This window comes from Salminus brasiliensis, chromosome 20 (genome assembly GCF_030463535.1).
Source record: "Salminus brasiliensis chromosome 20, fSalBra1.hap2, whole genome shotgun sequence".
In the NCBI taxonomy this organism is placed as follows: Eukaryota; Metazoa; Chordata; class Actinopteri; order Characiformes; family Bryconidae; genus Salminus; species Salminus brasiliensis.
Window position 1 is genome coordinate 12,001,940 of NC_132897.1, and position 10,331 is coordinate 12,012,270.

The 10,331-nt window shown below is 42.4% G+C and overlaps 1 protein-coding gene across 1 annotated transcript; it reads left to right on the forward strand.

Annotated features, from left to right (window-relative positions):
- Positions 1–5,269: 5,269 nt before the first annotated feature.
- On the forward strand, positions 5,270–6,990 carry mymk (myomaker, myoblast fusion factor). The gene is made up of 5 exons (XM_072665069.1): positions 5,270–5,404; positions 5,720–5,834; positions 6,163–6,311; positions 6,625–6,741; positions 6,844–6,990. The coding sequence occupies exons 1-5, from the start codon at positions 5,270–5,272 to the stop codon at positions 6,988–6,990; spliced, it is 663 nt and encodes a 220-aa protein (XP_072521170.1).
- The last annotated feature ends 3,341 nt before the right edge of the window (positions 6,991–10,331 follow it).

Below are 10,331 nucleotides of genomic sequence, written 5' to 3' on the forward strand. Positions count from 1 at the left end.
TCGACTGGGCTTGACTCACAGACAGACAGGGAGGAAGTCGTCGTTTCCCACAGAGCAACCCCCCACCCTCCTCCTCCTCCTTCTCCTCCCCTTCCCCTCCAGCACCCCTCTGCATCACAGTGGCCCAACACGCAACCCCCCCCCCCCCCCCCCGTCTCTCAGCCTCATATCAGGCTCTTCTCGGCCTCCTCCTAGCATTAACTCATCCTGTCTCATCCTGTATGCAACCACTAGCTGTGGCTATTCCTCTCTAGAGAGAACAATCATTACACCTTAAACACCTTAACGCCATACTTTGGAACCTCATAACTTCATGACTTGCATATTATTTGTACATTAGCAGAGTAGTTACCATATAGTCCATAGCAATGCCATAGAAGAACCATTTTTGGTTCCATACAGAACCAAGTTGTTTGCAATAGAATGGTCTAAAGATCATTTTCTTGATGTAAATATCTCTAATATATAAATATCTAAATATATGGTGGAACTTTTAAATGGGCATACCTGTACACCTGTACATACACAGATTCTTTAGACCTTTGAAAGGTTCTTCACACTTATACATCAATGGCATTGCTCAAAGAACCTTTAAAGCATTCATATTACACCTTTATATTTACGGGTGTATTAGACTAGACTGATAGCTGCTCTACTATCGTACTTCTAATGTGCAAGTTACGAAGCAATGAGAATCTAAGGTGTGGCCCCTTTTGGGATTTTTGGACGCATGAACCTTCATTGTGTAGTATAACCAGGCCTCAACACTGAGGTGTTGAAGGAGTAATGATCCATATCAGGCCACAAGAAGAAAGCAAGAGCCTAGGGACACGGAAGCAGTCCATGAGAAGACAATGTCACACCCAAACTCTAAAAACACAAGCAAAACAATGAAGCTGTCACTTAGACGTGACCGAAATATGAGGAGAAATATACCATGTATATTCCTACACGGGACAAAATAAAGAGCATAGGAGAGGGAGAGAGAGGCCTTGGCCAGCCGAGGCAGATAGTTGAGACCACCATGCCTGCGTGTGAGACGCGTGCATTTAAAGACCACATGTTCTCTCGGCTGCCCGTGCGTCTGCTCTGTGCATTAGGGACGCTCTGCTACACTAAAAGCTCAATCAAGCACCGCTCTCAGACCGCAGATCTGTATGGTGATAGACATAGTTCAGGAGATTTGCAAAGTCTGCAAGTCTGGAGGAACGGTCGCTCTTTAAAAACCCCCAAATTACGAGGCAGCAAACAGTGGGAGTGTGTGAGTCTGTGCATAGTGTGTGGGTGAACTCTCCATGCTTTTGAATGTGAGGTGTTGTGTGGGAAAAATGCTCTCGAGGCATATTGGTTATAAACACACAAGAGGAAATACAAAAAAGTTTTCCCAAAGCTGCAAGTGTGTGTTTAATAGGGGGGAAAGGAGGGGGAGGGAGGTTTCCAACAGTTAAGAAACTGAGCAGAAATAGCAAAGATAAATACCAAAAATAATAAAAAACTACTTTTAAAATGTCCAAAATTGAATAGAATTGTAAGGTAGGTAATTGTTAAGGGCTGTTTGATAACTGCCCTGATAGGGAATGTGTAGGTAGGAATCAATGGGGCACATTCTGGCCTGCTGTTGTAATCCTGTCTAATGTACCACACATGAATGCATCCACTGCACTCCCAAGCAAAACAACTATTCCTCTCACATGAGGGACTGTTGTGAGAAACACAACTGCACAGTGTCTGTTAGGGCTCCGAAGTGGGCTCAGCTCAGCTATGCTAACAGCCTGTAAGCTAACAGGTACCTTCAAATAAACAGTTTGTATTTGGAGGTGTAAGCGAGCACTTTCAAGAATATATTTTTAGAGATTTGTATTCATTTCGTCAGTAGTAAGGAAAGAAGGCCTGGTGAGGTTGAGTGGAGCATTGAGGCGACATTAAATATCCTCCAGGAAAATCATCCAGGAAGTTTATTCTGTGACTAAAATACCAGCAGCAGCCAAACAAATATGTGGTAGCTTTTGGTCATTTGCCACAGCCATTGCAGGAGAATGTAAAAATACATACCTTGGACCAGCAAAGCAACAACTGCTTTAATAGACTTACCAGAAAGAGCCGCACGTCTCTATTCTGCCTTCTGAAAATTTGCACTTCTGACACCATAATCATAATCACACAATTTCTTTGTTCCATTAATGAAAATAAATTAAAAATCACTTGACTTTTGGTAAAGCCTCACTGATATGACAAAAACAATAGTATGTCTACTGTTAACTGCTCTGATGGATTTACACTGGCATTTACGTTGAATAATGAGAGTTTGGCACATGGGAGTGGCATACCATGAACCTCAAATCCTGTTGAATCCAGAAGAATGAAAACAAATTCCAAACTCCCAAAACTGTTATGTAACAGTTTTGACTCATTATATTTGCCCCCCCCCCCCCAAAAAAAAAATGTACATACACACAGCCCACTATAGAAAACCTTTCCACACCTAAAGTGGCAACGCAGTCAAAGAAAATGGCCATTTTGGGAGAATTGATGCTTGTATACACTTGAGAGCAGCACATAGCCACCAGACTAGTTATGGAAATACTGACAGTGTCTTTTCCTGTGTCCGCGTCCATAGAACACTCTGAATGCGTCAAAGCGAAATCTGAGAAAGCCAGGAAAGCCGGGGAAGCGTATCCATGCTAGGTTAAAAGCTAACGTTAGCTGATCAGCTTTTACCATCTCTTCTCTCCAATATCCGCTTACATTAAACTGGAGCTACCTCAGAAGAAAAAAAAGTTTAGCATTTTTTTTGAATGAGTGTTAGGCTCGAGGCTAAAATATAACCTAGCTACAAAATCTTCTGCTGGTGAACTGCACTGAGGGAACACAGAGAGAACAGCATCACTATCTGAGAAGACTTGAGAGTAAAAGAGAGTAAACAATTATTAGTGTTTTTGTTACAGTATTAAAAACTGAACATAAAAGAGAAATCTGCATTTTTTATTCTGAAGCAAAATAACAGGGTTGTAAATAAGCATTTTTCACCCCAACCAAAGTCATAAACCTACTGTTTCCACAAAAGACAACACCTTAAAATAAGAAATGCATGCATTCCATGGCACCTTTAAGACTTCAGTATTTTTCTTTAACACAGTCTATTCTCAGCAGTAGTCTTTCACATGGGGACTGATGGAAGCTGGATGTAAAAAGCCAGCTCTAAACTCAAAATAGTAAACTGAACAGAACTTGCGAATCCTGGATTCTACAGAACTGAGTGGGTAAAAAGGCTGAATTCAGATGAACTGCTCTAAAGGGCCATTTCTTTCCAAACATGGACATGTTTAAAAGTGACATCAACTGGAGTGAAAGCAATGACAGTGCGCTTTCAGCATGTCACCTACGACCCCAGTCAGCACAGGCCATTCTCTTCATTCCAATCCCAGAAAAGAGGGGGACACTGACTGGGCAAAAAAAGCATAGTCCTGCCAGTAGGCCTACGATCCAAGCCTGTGTCTGGCATTTTCTCTTCATTTCTTAAGGGATAGACTTACAGAGTCACTTAGAGAATGTGAGGCGTGGGCCGTCCACCCTCTCAACACTGCACTCTTTGTGTGCCGAAGGCAGGTGTGACAGCTGAGGGTAGAGGGCAACTGTGAACAGCCCCTAGGCCTAAAGTTGGACTCTTGCTCTCACTAGAAATAACAAAACAAGGGCTCTTCGTGCTGATGGGAAGTTATATATAGTAACATTTGGGGCAAAATCCTGAGTAATATGAGTCATATGGAAAAAACGCAGTTAAACGCAGTTATCCAATGAAGCAGGACAAAGGGCTGAGACACTACACTGTAAACGATTCCAATGGAGGCTTCCACATGGAGGCCATGGCTTACTTTCTGACCATGTTTTTCATGTGTTGCATGGCTTGTGTGCCGTTTAACAGTGATACATAATTACACTAACTTTACAACCACTTGCAACATGTTATTGAGGTTTGTTTAATATTATAAAAGGAGCTTTAAGGTGTTTTAGGTTTTAATATCCTGCAATAAGCATTGTTAGATGTGCTGATCTAAAAAAAAAAAATCTAAATATGAATTAAAATTCAGCTTAGGAATGAATTCTCCAAACTGGACGAATGGAACTTGAATGTCCGACGTTCCTACAGTAATCCTGCATAAAAAATTGTACAGTCCTTCATAATGTGGCAAACCCTTGTTGTTGAAAAAGACAAAAAGACAGTTGAATATTAATGTTTGATCAGAAATTCTTCATGCAGCTTGATGTTGAATTGCTAACCACTGATTTTAAAATTTCCCACTGAATAAATGGAGGCAGATATGAATCAGCTCGCCAAATGAGGAACATTTGTGCAATGTAAAACCTGAGCTTGGAATAAATTGAATAATAGACAAGCAGCACACAGGCAGTCTCACAGAACACATACTGACAGTATGGCATATTGAGCTGATTCAACCACACTGAACCAGGACAGGTACGATACTGTATATGTATATGGATCTACCCTGACACCAGGTGTCTGAAGGTCCACTGAAGTTCACAACACTCTCGGTGCTCTCTGACACCGCATCTCTGCCTTTTTGCTTCCCTAAATCAATCGCATTCCTTCAACCCTCCGAACCACATTCACGTCAAGAGGGCAGCAGTGACGCATACAGGTACTGCGGATTCCTTTCGCATGGCCAACGTCAATAACCCGAAAGAGACAGTTGTTTCTACAGCCACTGCTGAGGATCGATTCACCCATAAGGAACAACACGACTAAGACTCAACACACTGCTGCCCAGACTGACCAACAAAGAAGAAAAAACATATTTCAAAGAATTCAATTTTGCAGTTCACACCCAACCATGAGGTAGCCTTGGAATATTTTGGCAGAGTGCACACCGATGAAGTCTCGACACTGTTAAGATAGTATAAGTATTAGACTTCTGTAAAGTCTGTAGGAACTGACTTGCCCCGACCTCGAATCTGCACTTTCTACAATCTCAAAAATGTGTGACACAGTGTTGACTACACACCCTCTCCAACTGCTGCATGCGGACAGCTGTCCCGCTGATCACAGGGCACATGCAGGCCCCCTCTGTGGCTCTCTGAGCCATTTAAACTTTAAAGGTCCTCCAAAGGGCCAGCTGTAGGCCTGGGATTGAGTAAGCAAAAGGACAGCTCTCCACTCGCTCTGTCACATCTCTGAATCTTTGGGACTTGGGAAGACACACGCAGAGGGTCTTGCTGAAGAGATCTGCTGGGTGCCACATATCAGGGGGAAATGGGAGCATTTATTGCTAAGATGTTGCTGCCTACCATAAGCAGTTTGGTGTTTCTGCCAGCAGCCAGCGTGGCCACCAAGAGAGGCTTCCATATGGAGGCCATGGTTTACTTCTTTACCATGTTCTTCACGTCGGTAAGATGCCTATGGTCTGGTGTTGCATGGCGTGTGTGCCGTATAACAGCGATACATAATTAAGCTTTAACTTTACAAACACCTTCAACATGTTCTTGCACTTTGTTTAACATTATAAAAGGAGCTGTAACAGTTTATTAATATGGTGTATTGGTGCTTTATTATGTGTTAATATCCTGCAATAACCATTGTTGTATGTGTTGATATGACATGGCTATGCAATTGAAGTAGGGTGTACTTATAGATCTTTAAGATTTGATTCATGGTGCTTTGTTGTAAATGTGAACAGCACTTCTCTCTCCATTCATATTGTAGATCTACCATGCATGTGATGGACCAGGCCTGTCCATTCTCTGCTTTATGAAGTACGAAATTCTGGAATACTTCAGTGTATATGGCACATCTATCTCTATATGGGTGACATTATTAGGTGAGTAAAAGTGTTCTATGACCTAAAATGCTTTTAAAGCACTGTAAGAAATCTAAAATTAGATTAAAATTTAGCTTAAAAATGAACTCTCCAAATTCAACGCAAGGAACTGGACACGTGCAACGTTCCTGCAGTAATCCTGCAAAAAGAACTTGTACAAAAACGGTTGTACAGCCCTCCAGAATGTGGCAAACCCTTGTTGTTGCAGAAGACAGTTGAATATTAATTTTTGGGAGTCATGCTAACAATATGACATCTGTTTATGTCTGGGATTCCAGCATGTCGTGTGAAGAGTGTACTCATTTTCTCCTGTTCCGCTCTCATCCAGCACTGGGGGATTTCGACGAGCCCAAGCGCTCCACGCTCACCATGTTTGGAGTGCTCACCTCTGCTGTGAGGATATACCAGGACCGCTGGGGCTATGGGATCTACTCCGGCCCCATAGGCACAGCTGTGTTGATGATCACAGTCAAATGGGTGAGATGGAGAAATTATTAAGGACACTAAACTGAGTAATACTCCATCTATGGACAAAAGTATTGGGACACTTGCTCATTCATTGTTTCTTACAAAACCAAGGGAATATATATATATATATATATATATATATATATATATATATATATATATATATATATATATATATATAAAATTATATTATATATCTTGCTGAGCATAAAGCAGCTGAATGCATTTATTAGATGGGGTTTCTACAAACATTAGGGCATATTGTACATCCATCTGCACTGAAAGCACTGATCAAGCTGTTTGTTGGCATTTAATGCTTCAGCTCCAGAAAATGAAGGAAAAGAAGGGCCTTTATCCAGAGAAAAGTGTGTATACTCAACAAGTGGGACCCGGGTGCTGTTTCGGAGCCTTGGCGTTGATGCTTCGCTTCTATTTCGAGGTACTACTTGCTGCAGTCACTTACTTCCTACAGTCTTTCAAAGCACCCCAACATGAAGTGACTGTACAAATTCATGCTAACATTCTACATTTGTTTCTGCAGGAGTGGGACTACGCGTATGTGCATAGTTTTTACCACCTGTCATTGGCTGTGTCCTTTGTGTTGCTCCTACCCAAGAAGAATCGCTACGCGGGGACAGGGCGCAACGCTGCGAAACTTAACTGCTACACCCTCTGCTGCTGTGTATGAAGACACTCATTTCTTGTAGCGGTAGGCCTAGATTGCATGTTGTTCGCTGAAAAGTAGTGCGCAAGAGGACGTTAATCTCTTAAACGGTAATTTGCTCAATCCTAATTTGTTTTTGTTTGTTTGGCCACAGACTACCAAAGCTCCAGGAAAAGAGAACGCTCGGACCATCTGGACAACGGCCCAAAAGCCTTGGATGCGGGCCTGCAATCCTGGCCTACCGCTGCACCACTCACGGCCACGCACCATGTAATGCACGCAACGACGTCTGCTATCATAGTTTCAACAGCGAGGACAGTTATATGACCCCGAGGCAAGCCAAATATGTGTGTGGCGATGCAGGCCACGTTATCACTTACTTTAATGCTTAAAGGGCGACCTTGAGAAGTTTCGAATGAAAAGGAACTGAAAGCTCTGTCTCCAAACGTGCGGACAAGCGCATCAGACATGGCTGCATTATAACAGGTAATCACAGGGTTACTGAGACTGCTAACCTCCAGCTGGGAAGTTGCAGACATTTTATCTCTCCAGAATGAATAAATTGTCTTTTAAGATGTACCTCAGGAGGGACCACTTGTCTAGGTTTTTTTATTTATTTTTTTTAGAGAAGAAGGGGCGTTAAATGTGGTTAAAAATGCTGAAAAATTGCAGGATTGTAAAAAACACGTTATTCTTGCCATTTGAGCGCAGCTAAAAGGAACCAAAATGTTCCAGCAACAAGAAGCAAACAATCATTATGATGTGTATTGCAGCAGGTGGAAAATGGTGTGTTTTTCTAGTGTACTGAGAAAGGTCATACTTTCCTTGAATTTTCTTATCCAATATGCCTGCTATTCTGTGTAAATATATTTATTTATTTTAACATGAGTATTTAATGCCATTTTTTTATACCGAAATGCACAATTTGAATTAAAAAAATGTTTTTTTCTGCAATGTGTCTTAGCATTTTGTTTCCCCCACTGAATACTGAGGATAATTGATCGACATAATCCACAAAGTTTAGAGAAAAGAAACCTTAGCAGTAATTTCCTTGACTTGCTCTTCATCGAATGTCAAACTTCCATCCATTTACACCAGATCCATCAGCCCCACTGCTAACACTATCCAAAAATTACAAACGCACGCGACATGTTTTAGACAAAACAGTCTCCTGCCAAACGTGAATGAAATTTCGGTCCGCGAAGCAATTTTTGACAGGGGGCCAGGCCGCCGGCTCTTGTGCCCAGAGAAAGGTGTTTTTGTCTGGGGGGGAAGCTGCCAGCTCCTGTCTCTCTTGGCTGCATGTCCCAGCCCCTGCCAAAAAGAGTAACCTGACACTTTTATTACGCTAGTGTGAAGCACTTTTAAGCTCCTTTATGGCCTCTGTCTGTTCGAAACCACTTTGTTCGTGGTTTAGGTCCCCACACACACATACACCGTCTAAGGAAACTCCACCAAGCTTTGCCACCCCAAAGTTCAATCTGTGTCAAGCTTATTGAGACTGCTGGGTGGCACCAGAGTCTGGAGGTACTTACCAGTCAGCAACTGTCTCAGCCCCTTAATATGCTTTTTCATAAGAGCTACACTTTCATTGGTAAACTACACCATTATCCCATCACTGTTCCCTTCACTGACTGTCCCTACAGTTGGCGGTGCCACTTGCCACCCAAATTAAGGAACCAAAGTCAGACATGCAAATGCTGGGCATTCTTTTTTTTCCTTCAAATTCCCATATTCCTCAAATCTGACTTGAATCTGATGCCAGTACATGATAGAGATTAGAGCTGGCAGACCAAGACCAGTGAAGATGCAATGAACTGGAAGAGCTCTTAAAAATGTACAGACCTACAGCCAGAGCTTTCATCCATGCTGTAAGTGCCATCATACAAGATCACTCTTGCTACTGAACTTGCATAATATTCCTAATAATGTTGTATAAGTTTGACTTATACAGTGACCTTTCACATATCCAAGGACAGTTTGCAACCAGCCAAGAAGAGCGTCTGAGAAGGAGTGGAGGCATTCTGAGAACATTTTTTTGGTGCAGGAGAGAATAGATGAAGATAAAGAGTTCCAGAGAGACGGGGCAGCAACACTGAATGGCTTGCCACTCATAGTGGGCGGCCTGAACCTCTGGACAGCTAGAAGACCTGAATTCTCTGGAATTATGGTGCTCTGTCCAGTTCTTTTGGGATGAGCTGGGGAGGTGATCATCTAACATCCTGACCGCTTATTTTTGTCACTGAAATAATCAAATCCTTACAGCAAATGTGTAGGAAGCCTTCCCTGGACAGTAGAGACAGACACTCCAACAAAAGCAGGATAAACTCTTCTTTAATACCCTGGATTTCAGAAGAAACAACGCATGAGCAGGTGTCCCAATACTTTTGTCCATTTAGCGAATTTAACAGAGGCTGCATTTATTGGGACTGGACAGTAACAAGAATGAAACAAATCCAGAATGATGCTTCACGCTATGGTTCCTAAGATGTATGCTACAGCAGATGCTACAGTCAAAAGTTTACAAGAGTGGTTTAACAAGCACTGGCTCTGAATTGTATGGCCACAGTAGGCGAATCAAGGTCTATGAAGTGTGTAGTTATTCTCCTGACAGCTGCACAATTGTTCAATCCCTCTCGGTCAGCGACTGCGGACTGGACTGGACGGTCAATTACAGATTAGAACCGATGTGTACATTTTCCAGAGAACTATGTGATCATTTTGGACAAGGACATTAAAAATCCCAACTACAGACACCATATGACGTCCGATGTTCTATTGTTAGTGTGCCAAAAAGTCTAGGACTCTCCTCTAGAGACTGAAAGTATGTGTTGCACTGTTTGAGAGAGGTTGTATGGAAGTCTCTGACAGGGACTTGGGATCAGCTGTTGGGGTGTTTTCTAGACAGCATCACAGCTCTCTCACTCTTTCCTTCTCTTTCTCGCTCACTCGCTCTCTCTCTCAGCTGCTCTCCCAGCTGCTGAAGAACAGCTGCTCCGAACAAAACAACTCCTCTTACGATCAGACTGAGCCACAGACCAAACGTAACGAAGAAATAATCTTCCAAAAACGTGGATTATTTTTCGACATAACCATGCCTCCCTCTGAACAAACATCTAGAGCACTCATGTACTCTATGAATTCCTCATCATTCCAGGGGCGTCTGAGAAGCAGCTTTCCTTCATTTAGCTCCGGTCTCCAAACAACAGTGTCCTTCAAAGAAGTTACCACCACGGTTTAACAGAGAAGCCTAATGCTGCAGAGTTCCACTGTGCCAGATATCATCACAATATCAGTACAACACAACAACAACTAGCAGTTTGCTGAACACACTTAAAAAATGTTCTTTAAGGCTTCTTCTTCTT